This window comes from Scophthalmus maximus, chromosome 1, assembly GCF_022379125.1.
Source record: "Scophthalmus maximus strain ysfricsl-2021 chromosome 1, ASM2237912v1, whole genome shotgun sequence".
NCBI lineage: Eukaryota > Metazoa > Chordata > Actinopteri > Pleuronectiformes > Scophthalmidae > Scophthalmus > Scophthalmus maximus.
Window position 1 is genome coordinate 135,584 of NC_061515.1, and position 24,417 is coordinate 160,000.

General features: G+C 42.8%; 1 protein-coding gene across 3 annotated transcripts; it reads right to left on the reverse strand.

Moving 5' to 3' along the window:
* Positions 1 to 1,528: 1,528 nt before the first annotated feature.
* Positions 1,529 to 24,032, reverse strand: LOC118288920 (TGF-beta receptor type-2-like). 3 transcript variants are annotated; one of them, XM_035615690.2, is made up of 10 exons: positions 24,014 to 24,032; positions 15,596 to 15,740; positions 15,305 to 15,498; positions 10,807 to 11,105; positions 10,463 to 10,711; positions 10,260 to 10,373; positions 9,556 to 9,693; positions 8,639 to 8,780; positions 5,296 to 5,423; positions 1,529 to 4,292 (listed from the first exon to the last, which is right to left on the reverse strand). In XM_035615690.2, exons 3-10 carry the CDS (start codon positions 15,426 to 15,428, stop codon positions 4,053 to 4,055), a joined length of 1,434 nt encoding a protein of 477 aa, XP_035471583.1. In that variant the 5' UTR covers positions 15,429 to 15,498; positions 15,596 to 15,740; positions 24,014 to 24,032; the 3' UTR covers positions 1,529 to 4,052. The 3 variants fall into 3 exon arrangements, with proteins under 3 accessions (XP_035471583.1, XP_035471512.1, XP_035471440.1); XM_035615619.2 differs by lacking the exon at positions 24,014 to 24,032 and adding an exon at positions 22,420 to 22,697 and having other exon boundaries at positions 15,305 to 15,495; XM_035615547.2 differs by lacking the exon at positions 24,014 to 24,032 and adding an exon at positions 22,420 to 22,696.
* Between the last annotated feature and the right edge of the window lie 385 nt (positions 24,033 to 24,417).

Genomic DNA, 24,417 nt, shown 5'->3' on the forward strand with positions numbered 1-24,417 from the left:
GCAGCTCCTCAAACACACAACTTAAATACATAATGCACCGTACACCAATATTGCAAGAAGAGTAAATACCGCATATCAATGTTTTAATGTAATGAATTAGTATTAAAATCTTCATAATGTAGTCATCCTCATAATCTTGCTTACAAGGAAATGAAAAAAGAAAGAAAAGGCTCCAGAATTCCACAAATCCTAAAACATATCACAAAAAGAAAAACAATTTTAAAAGATGGACTGTAGTTATATGGATGAAGCTCTTTTCTAGTATATCAACCAACCCAAGTCACATTCATCCGCTCACATATCATTCATACAGCGCTGGCACAGTTAGGCTTAAGTGATGATATGGAAGAGCTGGGGATCGAACCATCAACCGTCCGGTAAGTGGACGACCCTCTGAGACACAGCCTCACATGTAATAATGCTGATTATCAGACAGCACAATGTTAATTACAAATGAAACCTGCAGAGTGGCAATAGTGGAGAAACGAAGAGTAACTGCTAATTTAAGAGCACATCTTCCCATCTGTTCCATACAACATATTGAGTATATATATCATTTAAATATAAAAGGTTGGTGGATGAGCCATAGTTTTCAAGAGATTAACTCAAATTTACACTTACACACTTAAAAAGAAAGATTCAATGTCCTTAAATAAAACCCTGATTGCACAAGCACAAGACATCCACACTGTACCTGCAGCTGATGATGAGAGGCTGCAGCTGAAGGACTTCAGCACAACTTATATATGCGAGAGACTGAAGCGCGTGAAGCAACATTGCATGGTTGATTTGTTTGACTGAAAAGAAAATGAAATAGGTGTGTTTGTGTTTGCTTTGCAATTATTTTTGGGTTAACAGTGGGCAGGTGTTAAGTGATGCATCACCAAGCTGTTTATTCGATCTCTATCATCATCTGTATTCAGTTTATTTGTTACTGAGTTTACAGAAGCCACCTCCCTTTTGATTCCAGTAGTAATGTGTTAATTGGAAGTGGAGAGAGGGAATATTAATGCATATATATGTAGACTCTGTTGCCCTGTAAGAATGACATCATTTTCTGAGGCATATTTCCATCAGGTTCCAGTAAGAGAAAGGCTCTGATGCTTGAAAACTGTATTTGTGTTTTATTTAAAAAGGTTTGACTTTTGTTTAAATCTATTTACGCCATTTTGTGTGAAAAGAACAACAGGAATAAGTAGATAAGAGAAGTTGGTGATCTGTGTGTCAGTGTGTTGCCGGGGGGGGGGGTATATATCCCATTATATACACAGTGTTGTTCTGTTTCTATCTCCATGCTACACTGTACTCAACACACTTCACCCATGTGCAATTCGAGCCTGACCTCCAAGTCAGAGCCGCCCGAGCCCTTGGGCCCTGAGCAGAATTTGATTTGGGTTAAATTCCACACAAACCTCTGCACATGTGACACACGATCAGTGAAACATGGTCCAATGAAGAGAGTTCATGATAAGTGAAACAAAGTGTTTTCAAACGCTTTGAACTCAGAGTCCGAGTGAGTCAGTCGATATCAATCACATCTCATTACTTTAATTACTTAATTACCACAACCACAGTTCAGTCATTAGATAAGTAGTTCTTAAACACGTCAACACTAATACTTTGTTCTGTAACTCTAATTTCTATTGGTCCTCGACATAATGTTATGCCAGCCTGCCTGTTTCCTCTTCCATTTCCTCGTGACTCATTTATTTGTTCGCTCTTGTTTTCTCTCCGAAGCATCACAAAGCAACGTGGCTGCCTGTAAAACAAATATGTATCCTGAAGGAGGAGATGGTTAAGCCCAGTGGTTGTGTGCACAACGACATGCATATTGCAACATTTTTGGTCGATAATTTCATAAGGCCACCGAGTCCGTATCACAACATTTTTCTGTTATTGCACGGCACAAGCAAGGTTTACAGTGACAGTCCCGGACTTTGCAAAGGATGTGGTGTCATGGTGAAATGAAAAGTACAGTAAAGTACAGTACGAAAAGAAATATGTGAATATCATTCACATGATCGATGACTTATTGAATTGATTTTAATTGGATTTACCACTGGGGTTGAAGAGGTCCTGCAATTCACGAAATATCAGAGATTTATATTCACATGCAGTAAAGGAAGAGGTTTGAATGTTCTTGATTCATGAAGGAACATCCTCTCACTCCGTCCGAACAAAGTGGGACGGAGCAGCGAGTTCTTCTTCATCTGTTTTTGAAAATGTCCCGTTTTGGACATTTTCCTGCGTAACACTCGAGACAAAACTCTGAATGAAGTAGTGAGTAAACACAGAAACAGGAAACAGACGATCTGCATTGTTTTTTACATTACATTCATCCAGCAGACACTTTTGTCCAAAGCGACTTATAGATTAAGGACCAGGGTCGGAGTCGAACCTGCGGCAGGACTCCAGCCTCCGTACATGGGGCGCCGGAGCCACCAAGAGAGCTAACAGTCGCCATTTTAGAAACGGATGTACGTCAAGAAGCCGAGTGCATGGAGTGATCATAACAGTTTATGATCATAACGGTATTTACTTGCTGAAAAACTGTGCCGTAAAGAAGAGGATTTTTTCCCCACCAGAGGGCAGACATGAGGTACTGGAAGATTTCTTTCCATGTACACTGCAGTGAAGAATTTTTTTTTCAGTGATTACACTGTTAAACACTGTAAAACCTATAACTGACGCGTATCCACATCATTGTGCTTCACAGAGTTAAATTCTGTTAAACACAGGGAAGGAAAAGCAAGCAGGGATCCCTGACCCTGACCCAGAGCAAGGCAGGTGCATTACACCTGGAAGAACTGTAATCTGTAAACACACGGACGGATCTCAGAGAGAGAGAGAACTGTACTGTACTGTACATACGACGTGCTTCACCACTGAGGACAAAGTGAACGAAGAAAGGCCACGAGTTAATTCTGGACACAGGATGTTTGGCTCCGCGGAGAGTCGGCGATGCCAACAAAGAGGGTTAGGGTTGGAAGTGAGGCTTTGAGATGGAAAGAACGAGACTGAGCCAGAGAGCTGGAGGGGAACACACACACACACACACACACACACACACACACTCACTACAACATATTATACAACATTATACACTTTGGAGCTGCTGTTTCTAGCTACAATATCTGACCATGTAACGTAACCTGTTACTCTGTTGCTTCTGAATAAAGGGCAACAGGAATGAAGGAGACAAACCTGGAATGGGACGAAACGAACGGCAGGAGGAGGAGACTGAAACTGAATTGAAAGGATACGTTAAGGAACGAGTTCGACGGGACAAACGTCTTCTGTGCTTCATCCCGTCTCTCGGATGGAGCACGAGAGAAACAGTTTACAGAAATATCTTTAATTTAACAGAGATCTACAATAATGTACATGTGACGAAGTGTGTTAAGATCTTTGGCACAAGCTTCCTGCTGCTACAGACAGAAAACATACAACATACATGTTTTTTTAAATCTCTGCACTAAAGGAAACGGCGAAGGTTTACTTTCCCTTTTTGACTGATTCGTCTCTTATGTACAGTTATTGTCCATATGTACATTGTGCTTGTTTATTTGTTGTTAAGTATAGCTGGGTAAAAAAACAACTTGGTCTCTCTCTCTCTCTCACACACACACACACACACACACAGAGTCCGCAGCATCATTAGTGTTAATGCGACATCTCATCCAACTTTTCGTCACAAAGACACTTTTTGGCAAAAAGATTTCATCCAACATGTCATAATACATGAAGATATTAAAATGAAACACATCTGTGATGCGTCAATATGTATATGAAATGATAAAGTGCACATTAAATGTCTTTGGTTTACTGCAACGACGCCTGTCTGACATGAACTGTGTCCGTGCCCTAACCCACATCAGGGTCTGATCTCTGCTGGATAACACTTCCCTGTACGCATGATACTGACACACAGTCGGGCTCCATTGTCCTGCAGGAACTCAGCTCCTGAATCATCACTTTTAAAAGATCCCGTCGAAGTAGAATGAAGTGCTCTTGTTGAAATGTCTCGACGGACTTCTGCAGGAGCTCTGCCGTCACGGAGCAGCAAAGACGTTCTGTATTTCTACGATTTTCACCTCTCGCTCCGGGATATCCACTTCTATCGAGATCTTCAGCTCCTCAGGGATCTTCTCCGCCGACGAGCTGCGGCTGGAGAGCTTGTCCATCTCCTCCTCCATCTTGGAAATGCGTTCGGCGACGCAGTGGGCTGTGAGTCTGGCCTCGGGGTCGTGGTCCCAGCATTCCTGTATCGTGGCGCAGATCCCCGCCACGCCCTGTAAACAGAGAAAGAGGACAGTGACGTCACACCGTATACATTAGAGTACAGTAGGATGCAGTAGGATGCAGTAATATACAGTCGGATGCAGTAGGATGCAGTAGGGTGCAGTATGATACAGTCAGATGCAGTAGGATGGAGCAGGGTGCAGTATGATACAGTCGGATGCAGTAGGATGCAGTAGGGTGCCGTATGATAAAGGAGGATGCAGTAAGATGCAGTAGGATACAGTAGGGTGCAGCAGGATGCAGTAGGATACAGTAGGATGCAGTAGGATACAGTAGGGTGCAGCAGGATGCAGTAGGATACAGTAGGATGCAGTAGGATGCAGTAGGGTGCCGTATGATAAAGGAGGATGCAGTAAGATGCAGTAGGATACAGTAGGGTGCAGCAGGATGCAGTAGGATACAGTAGGATGCAGTAGGATACAGTAGGATACAGTAGTCCAGTTGTAACACTGACGGAAGGTGAAGACAATTCACTGTTCATTAAGCAGCAGCATCTATCGTTCATTCACGCAATACTTGTACCTTAAATAAAGTCTTTAAAAACCAAATACTTTTGTACTGGAAACTGACAAAACTTGATTTAATTAAATTGATTCTTTTAACATAAACAATAAATAAATGAGTCCTATGAATCGTCCTTTAACCTTTCACCTCATGATCTTTAACACTGAGGTCAAGGAACAGTAGGGAGGAAAAGACGACACGAAGGACGATCCGACTCCACCCTAGGTCTTAACATACCAATATTTTACGTCCAGCCTGTACTGCTGCCCCTTGTGGCCAAAAACTCTGTTAATGTAGCTTCAATTAATTTAAAAATAAATGTTACTGTTGGTGCACAGATATAGTTTTTTTTATCCAAACAGAAAACTCTTCTTCTCAGCAGACATGAAATGAACTACTCACATTAATTTAGGCTATGTACCAACAGAACCTTCATTGATGTGAACATGATATGAGGTGACTGTACACACATTATGATGTGTGTCTGACCTGGTGCCTGATCCAGGCGTCGGGGATCTCCGGTCGTCCTCGGTCCCTCAGCACGTTGTCCTTCATGCTCTCCACACACGGGTGCTCTCGCACCTTGGAGCCGTACGCAGGCTCGTAGTCCTTCACCTCTGCAAACACAAACACCTCCAAGTGTTAATCATCGTCCGAGTCTCAGGTGAAGAGCAACGTCCATGTGTGTGTGTTGAAGTGTTGACAAAGTAGATTAAACAGTTTATGACTGAGTGAAACGTGAAACAGGTGATGAAGTGTAAACGCATCCATGTATGAGCCCAGTTCATCCCAAACCACACGGCAGATTTTCAGCTGCCAGCTTTGTAAACTGGCACCAATAACGCCGACAGAGGGAAATGTTCTTTTTTTAATGATGTCTCCATGGGAAGGAAAAGCGTTGGTACTTGTATGTTGATTATATATGATAAGGACTAATCAGCTTCTGCTAAAAAAAGCTATTTCTCACAACCTCAGACTGTACAGAACACCAAATTACACATTATAAATATTTTGTGTTGAAGAACTAGCAGAGAAAATCGAGTGTATAACATTTAAACCATAAAAAATTTCAAAACAAAGTTCTGGGAATGAGTCCAGACATCATGGAACTGAACAGTCAGTCTAAATACAAAAATCTTCATTCACCAATCTGAGCCAGGAAATATGTCACAAATATTAGATGCATTATTTCTGTTATTACATTTTACACACAACCTGTGAAACATTAAGAATGATCTATTTCTCTGGTCTCTGAAATGAAAATGTTTACGTATATATATATATATATATATATTTAATGTAATACAATCTGTTCTCATCTTGCAAGTCAGTGTCCAGAGGAAAACTCAGATTACTGTGTTCATATGACACAATACGCAAGTTTTACTAACACGTGAACTGATCGAGTTTTAACAAGACGTCTTTAAACCTGAGGTTCAACGTTGTGAACAACGTAAACATAGTATTTTTATTGCTTACTGTCTACATTGATACTTCTGAGGCAAAACTTGAATACTCCTGAAATACTCATTAAAAGTCAGCTAGACAGTTATCAGGCAGCTAATATTAACTAATTAGCCGCGGAGCTCAAACTGATCAAATGTGAAAGTCACAGAAATGAGGAGTTTGTGTGAAATCAAGTGACTTTCACCTGAAACAAACTTCATCTGCGGTTGAAGATTAAAGTGGAATGACTTTAATTTAAAAGTGACTTTCTGGATGTCAAATGGTTGAAGTTGAAATACTTTGTATTCTCAGTGTTAATTAGCAGGATGGTACTGTACGATGAAATCGAGGGGGAAAGCTTCAGTAGTTTTCTATAAATCAGGTCACTGCCGTCCACAAACACAGGAAGTGGGAAGGTCTGAGTGGAAACGTTGGATTAGAAGTTGGAGGGACTGGGATTAACAGAAACCCAGACTACCCCGGGCCTGGAATTAAACGTTTATAATGAATGTTTTCTCAGTAATTAGTGTCATAACATGAATTAAAAATTACTGAACGGTGTATTTCAATAATAGTGGAGTTTCTCTGAGGTTCTCGACTCAGCAGGAGAACGTGTCAGATCATGTACTGACAGTAAAGTCTGGTCACAACAAACTATTATAACTATCTTTTAGCAAACTCTACTCGGACAGCTAGCGAGCAGCTAATCGTCTTCAGTCAGCATGTAAATATGCAACACATTGATGAGCCTGGTATTTCCTTCTTAGCTCCTGGCAAAGAGAAAAGAATCTCACAATAAAAACAAAGGATTTTTTTCTTAATGTTCCTGAAAAACTGTTTTTTTAATTCAACGAAATGCCCATTTGTTCCTGTGCCTTCTTCCACAGATGGATGTGACCGCCGCCCCCTCAGCAGCTGTCTCAGCACCGGACTGTTCTTCAACCTCAGCTCCCGACGCGCCCACAGGCTAATTCAGGACACGTCAATAAAATACATGTGCTACAACTGAGCACAACAACACCAGCGCCTGGTTCTGTCCATCATCCTCTCCCCTGTAGTGGGAGGGGAGGTGGAGGAAACACACACACACACACACACATGCACACACAAACACACACAAACACATACACACACACACACACACGAACACACATACACACACAAACACTCACACTCTCTCTCACACACACTCTCTCTCACACACACACAAACACACACACACACACACACACAAACACACATACACATACACACACAAACACACACAAACACACACAGACACACACATGCACCCACACACACACACACACATACACACACACACTCACTATCTCTCTCACACACACACACACACACATACATACACAAACACACACACGCGCGCACACACACACACACACACACACACACAAACACACAAACACACACAGACACACACATGCACCCACACACACACACACACACACACACACACACACACACACACACACACACACACACACACACACACACACATGCAGAGCCATCTGAAACAGGTACAGTGTCGACTCAACATCTCTCTCGTTGATTTCCTGACCAAACAAGGGCAACTGAAGAGTCCACATTGCCTCTCACATTTCCGTCATTCCTCAGATTCCTGCTGGAGCTGAGGTTGGAGGTGATGACTGACAGACGAGACCATCAGCTTCTCTGTTGAGCCACAAACCCTCACTCACTGCGGGAACATGTAACCTGAAGCTAGAGTTCACTTCATTAAACATGAAATTGGTAAATGGAATAAAATGACATATCCCTTTTCTAGTCTTATTGACCACCCAGTGCGCTTTACAATAGAAGTCACATTCATTTCTATCACACATCATTCATACAACAGCCGTCAGGGGCAATACAGGGTTAAATGAGACTAAAAGGAGCCATGGATTGAACCATCGACCTTCTCGGTAAGTGGACAACCCTCTATCTCCTGAGCCAACTCAACACTGTTAAAACATGGAGGCAGTAGGTGAATATGACTACAACAATTTGTCAACGTTGACTTTCCAGTTGTGTACTTCTCTCGCAGGATGCCTCCTATCATAATAGACATTATCATATTTGTTAAAGCAACTATAAACTTAATTTTTCTTTTTAACTTTGGCACCCTCCAGTGGTAGGAATGGAAGTCACTGTCGACCCGACTACCAGCTGTGAATACAAGACAAACTTTGTGTCAATTCCAGCTGAGAAATCCTCGGTGTGACTGACGACCTCCTGTTTACACGCTTCACCTCGAGCAGGTTCTCCGTTACCAATGCGAGCGCGTGCCCGAGCGTCAGACGACATCATACTTTCCCACTTCCTAAACACAGGTATTTATTATTGCAGTAGCGTCTGTCGGTGCACTGACCTCCTACAGCCTCACACCTGGACGTCATCTCCCACAGAACCAGGGCCATGGAGTAGATGTCAGTCTGCTTGAAGGACTCGGTGTTCTCCAGATCCAGTCTGGCCTCCAGAACCTCTGGAGCCATGTAACGTGCTGTACCCACCTGCATCACAGAGGCAGCAGCAGGGTCAACACACATGTACTGTACACACACACACACACACACACACACACATACACACACACACACACACACATACACACACACACACACACACACACACACATGTACTGTACACACACACACACACACACACACACACAGTGTACACACACACACACACTTGTACTGTACACACACATGAAAAACAAAACAAAGACAGGTCCCGAAAGACACTGACTACTACACGCACATGTACAGTACACACATATACAGTACACATGTACAGTACACACATGTACAGTACACACAAGTACAGCACACACACACGTACAGTAGACACACACACACACATGTACAGTATATACATGAAATGTACACTACACACATTTACAGCACACACATGAACAGTACACACATGTAACGCACACAAACATGTACAGTACACAACCATGTACAGTACAAACACATGAAAAACAAAACAAAGACAGGTCCCGAAAGACACTGACTCAGGCTCTTGAATACAGCATAATTAAACAAAATTCTAAATTAAAATTATTATTTTTTTAATAATAGTAATAAAAAACTCAAATAAAACTAAGTTTAATTTGTTATACAACATGAACATCTACAATAACACTATTCTTATTTCAGACATGAACGCTGGAAAGTGTTCGCCAAATTGCATCACAAGTTAAGTCCCCTGCTAAAATACAAAAGAGCTCTGGATTCAACTGTCAAGTAATATCATGAAGATCATATAATAATAAAATGCGACCTGTCCACTGTTGGCAAGGTCGTCCACAGACAGGCTGCTGTCCAGACGCAGTGCCAGGCCAAAGTCACACAAGCAGCACGTCAGGTCGTTCTTCACCAGGATGTTGGAGCTCTTCAGGTCACGGTGGACGATGGGAACCTATAGACGTGAGGAAATGAATTTTATAACAAACAACATGGTCCATAACAAGGTATTTCATACACTAAGTTAGCTGTGAATGTTTGTAGTAATGTTTTTGGGGACCCCATGGCCTTTTATCTGTAGCACCATCGGACAGAAATTCGGTTTGGCACCACAAATATCACAATCTAACAGGGATTTGGACTGTAACTTTTCTTTTTTGTTGTTTGATCATTTTATTTACATTTCACTTTGTAGAATCTGACTTTTACATTACGTGGCTCAAACCCAATTTACCCGCAGGTATCAGCCAGTATCAATTATTCAGGATTCTGACGATGTCGCTTAACGACTCCGCCTCTTCCACATGAACGAGATCGTAGCTGGATATGAAACCAGGGCTTCGACTGAGACAGTTGATATCCATATTCGTATGGTTCAGGTTATCAGGACGGATGGACGTTAGGTTTAGTTAAAGCCAGATAAAGAAAAACGTATCCTGTTATGTTGAACCTGCTTCGTAGCACAGCGTCCTGGACAGTCACTCACACAGTGAGGAACCTGGTCCCAGTATCCTACTGTACCTTGGGGCGTCCACAGGCGAGACGGTCGCTGTGGAGGTGGGCGACACCCCGAGCTAGAGAGCCGGCCAGAACCTGCAGCTCCTCCCAGCTGGTTACATGATGTGTCAGGTACTCCTGGGGGGAGGGGTTAGGGAGTTAACAGCATCGTGACCAACAGATCTCAAATGGATTACTGCTGGATGAGCTGACAGTGGTGGCCTCACCTGTAGGTTTCCTCTGGGGTGGAATGCAGTGATGAGCCAGTACTGCTTCTCCACCTTCCTCTCCTCCGCCGTCAGGAAGTGGAGGACGCTCTCGTGTCGCAGGTCTGTTTTGGAGAAGATGTCCTTCTCGTTCTTCCAGGAGGCGTACTCCTCCGAGGGGAAAATCTTCACAGCCACAGTCTCAAACTGATCTGACGTCGTCTGCTTCAGCTTAGCCTTGAATACCTGAGCGAAGCGTCCTTTGCCCACCTAGCGAGGAGCACAAGTTATCACTTTAGTTAGAATTTGGAAAAGTAAGGGAACAGGTAAACTAAAGTCTAAACTACCAGTAGAGGTGTGTGTACCAGCAGGTCCAGCTCTATAGGCAGTGGCTCAGTGTTGTGGTTCAGGTTGTTGGCGTGGGTGGAGCTGCTATCTGACCTGTCATCATCCATCATGATGGCACAGGCGTCGCTGCAGTCCAGTCCGCCGGCTCTTGGCTTGCGCTTCTTGATGGTGTTGTCCCACTCTTGGTTGAGTGCACCACGCCGGTGCGTTCGGTACCAGTAGAGAATTCCTGCGACCAAGGTGAGCATCAGCAGCAGGGGCAGCAGGCTCACCAGCAGCACAGACACCATCGGATCGTCTGGCGTTGGATCCACAACTGGAAGAGAAAACGTGTGCTGCGTATGAGCAAGAGGTTCTTCAGCAGCTGCGTGAGTAAGAAACTGCATTTCTTGATCAAATTAAACCTTTGAGCTGTGAAGAGGTTCAAAATGTGGCATGAGCTTCTGGTGGTGAATGTGGACTTCTCACATCCTGTTTGTCTTCTTAAATCTTAAGTAAGTTTGAAAATTGCTCTGACGTTTCTATGGTTTTAAGTTTATTTGAGTTCATGAGTTCATGTGAAGCAGGTGATCGGCGGATCCATGGACGTACTGAGCCACAACATTTCATTATTCATGTGTGACTGGAGAGAACATTTCCATTTCAAAACTGGTGTTATGTTCTATTCATTATTTTCTCACATCATGGAAACATGGAGGTTGTCCATAAAGCCAAACACAATGAATAAAAGTCAGAATTAAAACCCCCCCACTGAAGATTAGATACAGTACGATGCTCTGATAAACCAACTCCACGTTACTGTACCTGCTGGTGTGTGTGTGTGTGTGTGTGTGTGTGTGTGTGTGTGTGTGCGTGCGCAGGGTCGGAATACTTTGGAATGTAGTCACTTACTGATTACATCACATGGAAATTTTTGTAATCAGTAACGTAAAACCATTGGATTACAAAAACAATGAAATCTAATCTGGAAATTTTTGGATTACTTCAAAATCAAACATTGAAAATATTTCACCTTATACTAAAAAACATTGACGCAACCACAAAAGTTGGAGTTCCACACATTAATCTTTAAAACCGTTTAAACAAAAACATTTTCAACGTAAATTAAAATGCATTGAGCATATTCAGCGTTTACAAAACAAACAAACAAACAAAAGGATTATCGTTAACTATAAATCATAAAAAACAAAATAAACCATTAACAAAACTGGCAACCGGAGGGGAGGAATGTTTACAGTAATATTTTTTTTAATTTGTGATTTTGAAATTACAATATTTTCCTCCTCACCTGATTGTTCTTCCTGTTTTGTTTTGCTCATCACTCATCCTTCTCTGTTCTGCCTTTTAGAAACTTCTTCCCGGTTGTTGATCTGGAGTTCGGCCTGAAACTACTCAAACCCCAACAACAGTATATAAATAACCTGCCGTAATCTGGGACTGTATCATATCAGGGCGTCGTGTGCAGACATCCCACCACAGCGATGCCGATAACAAGACTAAATATCATAAAAGAACTGCTTCTTGATCATATTCTGTCCATCGCTCTATTTCTATCTCTTCATCTGTACTTCTCTGTTTTTATCTTTACACTGACATTCTTCTTCTTTTCCTCCGTCTGCAACTTAAATCATGATCCTGCTCGAGTCACGACTGAGACACTCACGATGGCGAGCCAAGATTCCACAGCTCAGGAGGAACTACAGTATAAATAAATGTACAATAAGAGACAGATATTAGAAGCACAGACACGTTTTTTCCTTCTTTACTCCTGATTCATCTTCACCTCTTCCTCTTCGCAGGCTACACTAATTCATTTTATTTATTTTCTTGTCAGAATCGAAAAACATCCCTTGACCACCAAAAATCTCCACTTCCTATCCTGAGGAATATTTCATTCATTATACTGAACCACATATTTACAAGTCAAGTTATTTCTCACTGTCTACACAACTACTTCCTGTTTCTGACCTTTCAACATAAAAGTATTCTGCACCATATTGAACACCACGGTTTCTTTCTGACGTCCATCGCGAAAGTGACAAACACTTCCTGTTCCGTGCGTTGGATCACATTTTTTCCTGTGTCACTTCTCGCTTGTGTTTTCGTACTTTGGAGACTTTTGACCTGGAGAAGGATCGTGTAGTGTGTGAACCCCGTCGCCAATGGGTCATGTAGTGTGAACAGCACAACGACTGAAAGCCTCACGATGAGTATGAGTAGTACAGAGATCTGAGGACTTTGAAGATGGTGTAGTTTCACTAAACAGACACAAGGAGGGCAACGTGGGGGGAGGAGGAGGGGGAGGATGAGGAGGAAGAGGAGGAGGAGGAGGAAGAAGAGGAGGGGAGAAGGAGGAGGGGGAGGTAGAGGAGGAGGAGGATGAGGAGGAAGAGGAAGAGGAAGAGGAGGAGGAGGAGGAGGAAGAGGAGGAGGAGGAAGAAGAGGAGGGGGAGAAGGAGGAGGGGGAGGTAGAGGAGGAGGAGGATAGGAGGAAGAGGAAGAGGAAGAGGAGGAGGAGGAGGAGGAAGAAGAGGAGGGGGAGAAGGAGGAGGGGGAGGTAGAGGAGGAGGAGGATGAGGAGGAAGAGGAAGAGGAAGAGGAAGAGGAGGAGGAGGAGGAGGAGGAGGAAGAAGAGGAGGGGGAGAAGGAGGAGGGGGAGGTAGAGGAGGAGGAGGAGGAAGAGGAAGAGGTAGAGGAAGAGGAGGAGGAGGAGGAGGAGGAGGAAGAGGAGGAGGAGGAAGAAGAGGAGGGGAAGAAGGAGGAGGGGGAGGTAGAGGAGGAGGAGGATAGGAGGAAGAGGAAGAGGAAGAGGAGGAGGAGGAGGAGGAGGAGGAAGAAGAGGAGGGGGAGAAGGAGGAGGGGGAGGTAGAGGAGGAGGAGGAGGAAGAAGAGGAAGGGAGAAGGAGGAGGGGGAGGTAGAGGAGGAGGAGGATGAGGAGGAAGAGGAAGAGGAAGAGGAGGAGGAGGAGGAGGAGGAAGAGGAGGAGGAGGAAGAAGAGGAGGGGGAGAAGGAGGAGGGGGAGGTAGAGGAGGAGGAGGATAGGAGGAAGAGGAAGAGGAAGAGGAGGAGGAGGAGGAGGAAGAAGAGGAGGGGGAGAAGGAGGAGGGGGAGGTAGAGGAGGAGGAGGATGAGGAGGAAGAGGAAGAGGAAGAGGAAGAGGAGGAGGAGGAGGAGGAGGAGGAAGAAGAGGAGGGGGAGAAGGAGGAGGGGGAGGTAGAGGAGGAGGAGGAGGATGAGGAGGAAGAGGAAGAGGAAGAGGTAGAGGAAGAGGAGGAGGAGGAGGAGGAGGAGGAGGAGGAGGAAGAGGAGGAGGAGGAGGAAGAGGAGGAGGAGGAAGAAGAGGAGGGGAAGAAGGAGGAGGGGGAGGTAGAGGAGGAGGAGGATAGGAGGAAGAGGAAGAGGAAGAGGAAGAGGAGGAGGAGGAGGAGGAGGAGGAGGAGGAAGAAGAGGAGGGGGAGAAGGAGGAGGGGGAGGTAGAGGAGGAGGAGGATGAGGAGGAGGAGGAGGAGGAAGAAGAGGAGGGGAGAAGGAGGAGGGGGAGGTAGAGGAGGAGGAGGATGAGGATGAGGAAGAAGAGGAAGAGGAAGAGGAAGAGGAGGAGGAGGAGGAGGAGGAGGAAGAGGAGGAGGGGGAATCCAATCTGTAACATAGGAAGTCAGTTCACTACAGTGGTAGTTCTGTGTCCACCACGTTCCAGAGATGTTTCTGATTTAAGTTAAACACAGACAGGAAACCATATGTCTGAGCTTCCTCCACACACACACACACACACACACACACACACACACACACACAGACACACACACACACACACAGACACACACACACACACACAGACACACACACACACACACACAGAGGATTCCCCCCAATGCAGCACATACACGTGATGCGTGTACATGACATGATGGTTCACCGTCGTCACTCCACAAGACCGTAGAGACTTTAATGTGACTGCAGCCGTTTGGTTAAAGTGAAAATGGATGTGATGGGGACGATATTACTACAGTTTTCTACTGTACCTGTGTATTAAATAACAGCTGTTACTTTTAAAACCTGTTTAAAAAATGGATTCAGTAACCTGATCCAAGTATTCTAATATTAAAGTGATGAAACTTTTGGATTAGCTCAATACCGAATATGCAAATTAAGAGAAGAGAAAAGAAAAACATCAATGAGATGAGTTAACTTGTGTGGATTCTGTAACCTGAGAAAAGAAAATGGGGACACTATGATGATCAATGTCCTCGTGTATCGTTCTGTGTCGCGGCTCGTCCGGTCTGCTCGTGGCGTACGGAGGTAAGAGTTGGTGGTATGAGTTGGAGGACTCGTTGTCTTTGTCTCCTTGCTCTCAAATCAAGAATGAGTGAATCCTACTACAATCTAATTCTGCTTAGGCCCCATGTAGACACCCGCTCTGGACGGCATTGTAAGTTATTGACTGCAGCCTTATGGACAAAATGGTTAATTTCATCCATCTGAATATTCTATGAGTTGGTTCTATGTGTACTCACAGGGGGAGAACACCAGCTGGTCGTTACACTCCTCCTCCTCGGTGCAGGAGCAGAAGTGAGCCATCCCGCTCGTCGTGTTCTTCTCCTTCATCACGCAGGTGGAGGTGTTGTAGTCGTCGAGCATGACGCCGTACAGCGGCTTGGAGGGATCGTGACAGAGTGTTTCGATGGTGAAGTCCGTCTCATTCTTCCTCCTCAGAGAGAGACGGAGCAGAGACGTGAGCAATAAAACAGCGTCTGGAGCTATTATCCTCTAAATCACATTGGAGAGATGGAGGAACATGCACCTACCAGATGGCGACACAGACGTCATCACTGTCTATGCAGATTGATGTGATGGAGCAGTTGGACTTGCAGGTGCCGGTGCCGCCGCACGGCGACGGCTCCAGATCACAGAACTTACAGAGCTGTCTCCAAGGGTAAAACGGGGGAATATCTGCAGAACACACACAACTCTTCAATTGGGTTGGTTTCATGTGTCCGTATCGGCATCACACTGAAAACAATAAAAAAAAAACTATACCATATTTCTGAAATTTCTACTCTGGCCTGAGGCAGGAAAAAAATGTTGGTTAAAAAACAAACCAACTTCTAAGTAAAGTTAAATGACGATCTAGGATCCACACTCCGTAGACTTGACTTTAGTTACAGGGAGTCAATCATCTCTGTCCTGTTCGACGAGAGGAGGAACATTTAGAGAAGGAACGTGACTACGTTGGCGTTACGGTGACCTTTGACCCTTTAGGCTCTTCCCGTAGTTGACTGCTGCTGTTTTTGTAGAGTTTTTTTACAGGTTTTTTTAGCCACACAAGGTAAAAAGTCAGGAGATTTCAATTGATAAACCTCCACAAAAGAAAAACACCTCCCTCCACAATATGCCTGTTGAATTTTTCTGTATTTATGATGCAGTAACAGCACTGTTGGTCTCGGAGAAGTTCCAGCACATTGTTGCCAACTCAGAAAGTCAAAGGTCTGCGGTGGTTCAATATCTGGGTCATTGTACCAGATGCTAAAGCACTTTTACTCTTTTATTACTGCACTCATTTATTTGTCTTCTTTCTTCCTGCTGTTATTCCATGTGGAGGAATTATAGTATGAAAACACAAGTGACGTGAGTGCGTCACAGGAAAGTTTGGATTGTTCCTGAAGGGGCTGCGATTGAAATGTGAGATTTGTTGCTGCTGCTGTTAATGCAGGAAGGAAATGGAGCCACTGTGACCTGCTTCCGTCGAGGATAACCTGTAAATACCTGTTATTAACTTTTTTTGCACTAGAGAAAATGCTGTGTCAATAATTCCAATAATACTCCAATAAAATCAACTCTAAAAGAAAAAAAAAGCTGTTTGTCTGAAATGACAAAGAAAACATAAGATACATTTGGAAAACTAATGACTGAAACAACATGAGAGTGGCATCAATGTGTTGTTTTAAGTCACAGCAAGAATGACAATAACTATACTCTCTCAAAATGCAGAACATTGGATACTGGATGATCTTAACCTAAAGATGGTAAAGAATTTCATAACATCTCTCGTAAAATGAAATGTTAAATCGACACACACACACACACACACACATATATATATATATATATATATATATAGATCATTCCATTCTCCACAACACAATCAAAATAACAACCACTCAGGAAAACAAAAACATTTTTCCACAACTTCTGTAAAAACAAAACTTGCATTATCAGCATCATATCATATCTAAGCACGCACGCTTCCCATCATCATCATCATCATCATCATCATCATATCCCCCTGTATGTCGTGCCCCCTCCTCCTCCTCCCCATCCCCTCTTTCCTCTTTCCAACCCATTGAGGAAGTGAGCTCAGTGGGCAGCAGGATCGACAGGAAACTCAACTCTAATTTATCACCTTCAGGAACGACGGCTTCACGCTGCTCAGATGTGAATGTAAAAAAAGTGAAAAACATAATCCGGACACAGGTACAGTAAACACTCGGGGTTGTTCAAGACTCCAAACCAACTTTTCCAAAGCTTGTGAACATCATAAAACACTTTCAGACCGTATAGATAAATTAGTTGTAATGAGTGAGTTGTGGTTGCACTGAAATATGGCTGAAGTTAAAAATAAATAATTGCTGTGGGGGGCCTTTGTAAAGTGGAGCACACTGAAATAAACAGCAACATTTGGCCACATTTAGCAACAAACAACACATAAAAAAGTGGTGTGAATTATTTTAAGTCATATTTTACCAGATTTACAGCAATATTTGTCACGATGTAGAGGATAACATGAAGTGTATAAGGTTCAGGATGTAGACGAGAACATGAAGTGTATAAGGTTCAGGATGTAGAGAACATGAAGTGTATAAGGTTCAGGATGTAGAGAACATGAAGTGTATAAGGTTCAGGATGTAGACGAGAACATGAAGTGTATAAGGTTCAGGATGTAGAGAACATGAAGTGTATAAGGTTCAGGACGTAGAGAACATGAAGTGTATAAGGTTCATGAAGTGTAAAAGGTTCAGGACGTAGAGAACATGAAGTGTATAAGGTTCAGGACGTAGAGAACATGAAGTGTATAAGGTTCATGAAGTGTAAAAGGTTCAGGACGTAGAGAACATGAAGTGTATAAGGTTCAGGACGTAGAGAACATGAAGTGTATAAGGTTCAGGATGTAGAGAACATGAAGTGTATAAGGTTCAGAACGTAGAGAACATGAAGTGTAAAAGGTTCAGGATGTAGAGAACATGAAGTGTATAAGGTTCAGGATGTAGAGAACATGAAGTGTATAAGGTTCAGGACGTAGAGAACATGAAGTGTATAAGGTTCAGGACGTAGAGAACATGAAGTGTATAAGGTTCAGGATGTAGAGAACATGAAGTGTATAAGGTTCATGAAGTGTATAAGGTTCATGAAGTGTATAAGGTTCATGAAGTGTATAAGGTTCAGGATGTAGAGAACATGAAGTGTATAAGGTTCAGGATGTAGAGAACATGAAGTGTATAAGGTTCAGGACGTAGAGAACATGAAGTGTATAAGGTTCATGAAGTGTATAAGGTTCATGAAGTGTATAAGGTTCATGAAGTGTATAAGGTTCAGGATGTAGAGAACATGAAGTGTATAAGGTTCAGGACGTAGAGAACATGAAGTGTATAAGGTTCAGGATGTAGAGAACATGAAGTGTAAAAGGTTCAGGACGTAGAGAACATGAAGTGTATAAGGTTCAGGATGTAGAGAACATGAAGTGTATAAGGTTCATGAAGTGTAAAAGGTTCAGGACGTAGAGAACATGAAGTGTAAAAGGTTCAGGATGTAGAGAACATGAAGTGTATAAGGTTCAGGATGTAGAGAACATGAAGTGTATAAGGTTCAGGATGTAGAGAACATGAAGTGTAAAAGGTTCATGAAGTGTAAAAGGTTCAGGATGTAGAGAACATGAAGTGTATAAGGTTCAGGACGTAGACGAGAACATGAAGTGTATAAGGTTCAGGACGTAGAGAACATGAAGTGTAAAAGGTTCAGGACGTAGAGAACATGAAGTGTATAAGGTTCAGGACGTAGACGAGAACATGAAGTGTATAAGGTTCAGGACGTAGAGAACATGAAGTGTATAAGGTTCAGGATGTAGAGAACATGAAGTGTATAAGGTTCAGGACGTAGACGAGAACATGAAGTGTATAAGGTTCAGGACGTAGAGAACATGAAGTGTATAAGGTTCAGAACGTAGAGAACATGAAGTGTATAAGGTTCATGAAGTGTATAAGGTTCATGAAGTGTATAAGGTTCAGGACGTAGAGAACATGAAGTGTATAAGGTTCATGAAGTGTATAAGGTTCATGAAGTGTATAAGGTTCAGGACGTAGAGAACATGAAGTGTAAAAGGTTCAGGATGTAGAGAACATGAAGTGTATAAGGTTCAGGATGTAGAGAACATGAAGTGTATAAGGTTCAGGATGTAGAGAACATGAAGTGTATAAGGTTCATGAAGTGTAAAAGGTTCAGGACGTAGAGAACATGAAGTGTCAAAGGTTCAGGATGTAGAGAACATGAAGTGTATAAGGTTCAGGACGTAGAGAACATGAAGTGTATAAGGTTCAGGATGTAGAGAACATGAAGTGTAAAAGGTTCATGAAGTGTAAAAGGTTCAGGACGTAGAGAACATGAAGTGTATAAGGTTCAGGATGTAGAGAACATGAAGTGTAAAAGGTTCATGAAGTGTAAAAGGTTCAGGATGTAGAGAACATGAAGTGTATAAGGTTCAGGACGTAGAGAACATGAAGTGTAAAAGGTTCATGAAGTGTAAAAGGTTCAGGATGTAGAGAACATGAAGTGTAAAAGGTTCATGAAGTGTAAAAGGTTCAGGACGTAGAGAACATGAAGTGTATAAGGTTCAGGACGTAGACGAGAACATGAAGTGTATAAGGTTCAGGACGTAGAGAACATGAAGTGTATAAGGTTCAGGATGTAGAGAACATGAAGTGTATAAGGTTCAGGACGTAGACGAGAACATGAAGTGTATAAGGTTCAGGACGTAGAGAACATGAAGTGTATAAGGTTCATGAAGTGTATAAGGTTCATGAAGTGTATAAGGTTCAGGACGTAGAGAACATGAAGTGTATAAGGTTCATGAAGTGTATAAGGTTCAGGACGTAGAGAACATGAAGTGTATAAGGTTCATGAAGTGTATAAGGTTCATGAAGTGTAAAAGGTTCAGGACGTAGAGAACATGAAGTGTAAAAGGTTCAGGATGTAGAGAACATGAAGTGTATAAGGTTCAGGACGTAGAGAACATGAAGTGTATAAGGTTCAGGATGTAGAGAACATGAAGTGTATAAGGTTCAGGATGTAGAGAACATGAAGTGTATAAGGTTCAGAACGTAGAGAACATGAAGTGTAAAAGGTTCATGAAGTGTATAAGGTTCAGGATGTAGAGAACATGAAGTGTAAAAGGTTCAGGATGTAGAGAACATGAAGTGTATAAGGTTCAGGACGTAGACGAGAACATGAAGTGTATAAGGTTCAGGACGTAGAGAACATGAAGTGTATAAGGTTCAGGATGTAGAGAACATGAAGTGTATAAGGTTCAGGACGTAGACGAGAACATGAAGTGTATAAGGTTCAGGACGTAGAGAACATGAAGTGTATAAGGTTCATGAAGTGTATAAGGTTCATGAAGTGTATAAGGTTCAGGACGTAGAGAACATGAAGTGTATAAGGTTCATGAAGTGTATAAGGTTCATGAAGTGTATAAGGTTCAGGACGTAGAGAACATGAAGTGTATAAGGTTCATGAAGTGTATAAGGTTCAGGACGTAGAGAACATGAAGTGTATAAGGTTCATGAAGTGTATAAGGTTCATGAAGTGTATAAGGTTCATGAAGTGTATAAGGTTCAGGACGTAGAGAACATGAAGTGTATAAGGTTCAGGATGTAGAGAACATGAAGTGTATAAGGTTCAGAACGTAGAGAACATGAAGTGTATAAGGTTCAGGACGTAGAGAACATGAAGTGTATAAGGTTCAGGATGTAGAGAACATGAAGTGTATAAGGTTCAGGACGTAGACGAGAACATGAAGTGTATAAGGTTCAGGACGTAGAGAACATGAAGTGTATAAGGTTCATGAAGTGTATAAGGTTCATGAAGTGTATAAGGTTCAGGACGTAGAGAACATGAAGTGTATAAGGTTCATGAAGTGTATAAGGTTCAGGACGTAGAGAACATGAAGTGTATAAGGTTCATGAAGTGTATAAGGTTCATGAAGTGTATAAGGTTCAGGACGTAGAGAACATGAAGTGTATAAGGTTCATGAAGTATATAAGGTTCAGGACGTAGAGAACATGAAGTGTATAAGGTTCATGAAGTGTATAAGGTTCATGAAGTGTATAAGGTTCAGGACGTAGAGAACATGAAGTGTATAAGGTTCATGAAGTGTATAAGGTTCATGAAGTGTAAAAGGTTCAGGACGTAGAGAACATGAAGTGTATAAGGTTCATGAAGTGTATAAGGTTCATGAAGTGTATAAGGTTCATGAAGTGTAAAAGGTTCAGGACGTAGACGAGAACATGAAGTGTAAAAGGTTCAGGATGTAGAGAACATGAAGTGTATAAGGTTCAGGACGTAGAGAACATGAAGTGTATAAGGTTCAGGATGTAGAGAACATGAAGTGTATAAGGTTCAGGATGTAGAGAACATGAAGTGTATAAGGTTCAGAACGTAGAGAACATGAAGTGTAAAAGGTTCATGAAGTGTATAAGGTTCAGGATGTAGAGAACATGAAGTGTAAAAGGTTCAGGATGTAGAGAACATGAAGTGTATAAGGTTCAGGACGTAGACGAGAACATGAAGTGTATAAGGTTCAGGACGTAGAGAACATGAAGTGTATAAGGTTCATGAAGTGTATAAGGTTCACGAAGTGTATAAGGTTCAGGACGTAGAGAACATGAAGTGTATAAGGTTCATGAAGTGTATAAGGTTCATGAAGTGTATAAGGTTCAGGACGTAGAGAACATGAAGTGTATAAGGTTCATGAAGTGTATAAGGTTCATGAAGTGTATAAGGTTCAGGATGTAGAGAACATGAAGTGTATAAGGTTCATGAAGTATATAAGGTTCAGGACGTAGAGAACATGAAGTGTATAAGGTTCAGGATGTAGAGAACATGAAGTGTAAAAGGTTCAGGATGTAGAGAACATGAAGTGTATAAGGTTCAGGATGTAGAGAACATGAAGTGTAAAAGGTTCAGGATGTAGAGAACATGAAGTGTATAAGGTTCAGGACGTAGAGAACATGAAGTGTATAAGGTTCATGAAGTGTATAAGGTTCATGAAGTGTATAAGGTTCATGAAGTGTATAAGGTTCAGGACGTAGAGAACATGAAGTGTAAAAGGCTCCTGACTTGCCAGTGGCCAATAGTTTTTCCTCGGTGAATCGTGTCTCTGTTGGAGTCACTCGTGTTCTCCAGTCAGTTCTGAGTCACCTGTTGCGCCTCGCTGTTCTCGGCTCTCCGGAGTGCAGAGCCGCGCGTAACGTGCCGGAGGAATTCCCCGCAGGAAAATACAGAGGATTCGTTCTGATCACACCGAGGCATTCGAGACTTGAAGTCCTGGCTGTTACATGCAGAGTGTTGTTGGATAACTCACCAGTGGCCGCGGGCTCCAGCAGAAGAGAGAAGAAGAAGAAGAAGAAGAAAGATAAAGCTCCGCGTAAAGATAAAAAACAGCGCTGTCCTTCCATCTGTCCGTCCTCTACATCCAAAGATGGTCGTTCACGTTCACATGTGGAGTTACAGCGAGTCCAGTGGAGGAGTGTGTGTGTGTCTGTGTGTGTCAGTCTGTGTGTGTGTGTGTGTGTCAGTCTGTGTGTGTGTGTGTGTGTCAGTCTGTGTGTGTGTGTGTGTGTCAGTCTGTGTGTGTGTGTGTGTGTGTGTGTGTGTGTCAGTCTGTGTGTGTGTGTGTCTGTGTCTGTGTGTGTCTGTGTCTGTCAGTCTGTGTGTGTGTGTGTGTGTCAGTCTGTGTGTGTGTGTGTCAGTCTGTGTGTGTGTGTGTTTGTGTCTGTGTGTGTCTGTGTCTGTCAGTCTGTGTGTGTGTGTGTGTGTGTGTGTGTGTGTCTGTGTCTGTCAGTCTGTGTGTGTGTGTGTGTGTGTGTGTGTGTCTGTGTGTGTCAGTCTGTGTCTGTCAGTCTGTGTGTGTGTGTGTCTGTGTGTGTTTGTCCGCCGCACAGTGCGCTCCGCTCAACAGCTGGAGACTCGCTGCTGAACCAACCACACACTCACATTATGTTCACACGCACGCACGCACACACACACACACACACACACACACACACACACACACACACACACACACAGCTGTGACAGGAAACCGGGGGAGGGAGGACTCTCTCTCTCTCCTCTGTGTGTGTGTGCTTTCCCATCCAAATAGTTGAAATCAGAACAATAAGCAGCTCTGTGTATACATTAACATAAACTCAGGGTCATGAGACCAACACCTCCACTGAGAAGTACAGTAGTGGTGAACCATCCAACCATAAGTCCTTCATGAAACATCCCAACTTCCTGCTCCATCTCCATCACCAAGTCTGTCCTGGTGAAATGCAAAGACCAGAGCACGTGAGCACAATTTTGTGGTTGCGTCCATTTTTTTTGTACGAGGTGAAATATTTTCAATGTTTGAAGTAATCTAAAAGTATTCACATTAGATTATATACATTTTGTAATCCAATGGATTATGTTACTGATTACAAAAGTTGCCATGTCATTTATATTCAGTAACTGATTACGTTTCAAAGTAACCTGACCCGACCCTGATGGCGGGGGGGGGGGGGGGCAGCACAGAAACGGCGCCTGGTAACAGAGATAATAAAAGCGAGCCCGTCTGTCTGGTCGTGTGACGCAGCAGGTCTGAACATGCCGCTGCTCTACAACATGGAACTGAGCCAGGATCTCTCTGTCGTGTCAACTCACCTCCAGCTGAAGGTCACGAGGGTCACAGGCAGCTTCAGTAGAATATATTTTACAACCTGGGGACTGAATATCAACTGAATTTGGCTTCATGTCTTAATAATTTGTATAATTTGTCCCAAAAAATATAGAATGATAGTTTCCCAACTGTGAGTTCTCAATTGAATCGATGTTATCGGAAATGTGACTTTCTTTCATGAACTCAAACTCGTTTTTCTGCAACAAAAACCCAAAACAAACACCCAAGTTCTGTTGTTTTCATGTATTTGACAAACCTCAATAAACAGGCAGTGATGTCCAGACCGAGACGAGTTCTGCTGCTGAGAGAAGAAGAAGAACAGAACAACAGAACCAATGAAGTGACATTTAAAGGTCCCAGTAACGGGAATGTGTTTCTTCTTGGTCAACATGTGGTATAAATGTGTGGCATGCGTCACACACACACACACACACACACACACACACACACACATCACTCGTATCACTGAAATAACTGAGTCAGATATGCCCATGCTCTTTGTCGTTATCAACACACATTCCTACATGTTGTAATCACTCGTAACCACGGCGACCTACTCAACAGTCAGTGGCTTGTTGACCCTTGTTTTAGGACCTTGTTTTTTGGTTGATTTTATCGGAACAGACGAGAAAAAGACGTTCAGCACCTCATGTACGTCAG

Bases quoted from the DNA above. Each gene is read 5' to 3' on its own strand.
- LOC118288920 (XM_035615547.2), bottom strand. From the start codon at position 22,513: ATGGAAGGACAGCGCTGTTTTTTATCTTTACGCGGAGCTTTATCTTTC. The intron at 9,694-10,259 runs GTACAGTAGGAT...TCACGTCTATAG, and splicing joins TCGCCTGTGGACGCCCCAAG to GTTCCCATCGTCCACCGTGA. The intron at 8,781-9,555 runs GTCGCATTTTAT...TCTGTGATGCAG, and splicing joins ACCTTGCCAACAGTGGACAG to GTGGGTACAGCACGTTACAT.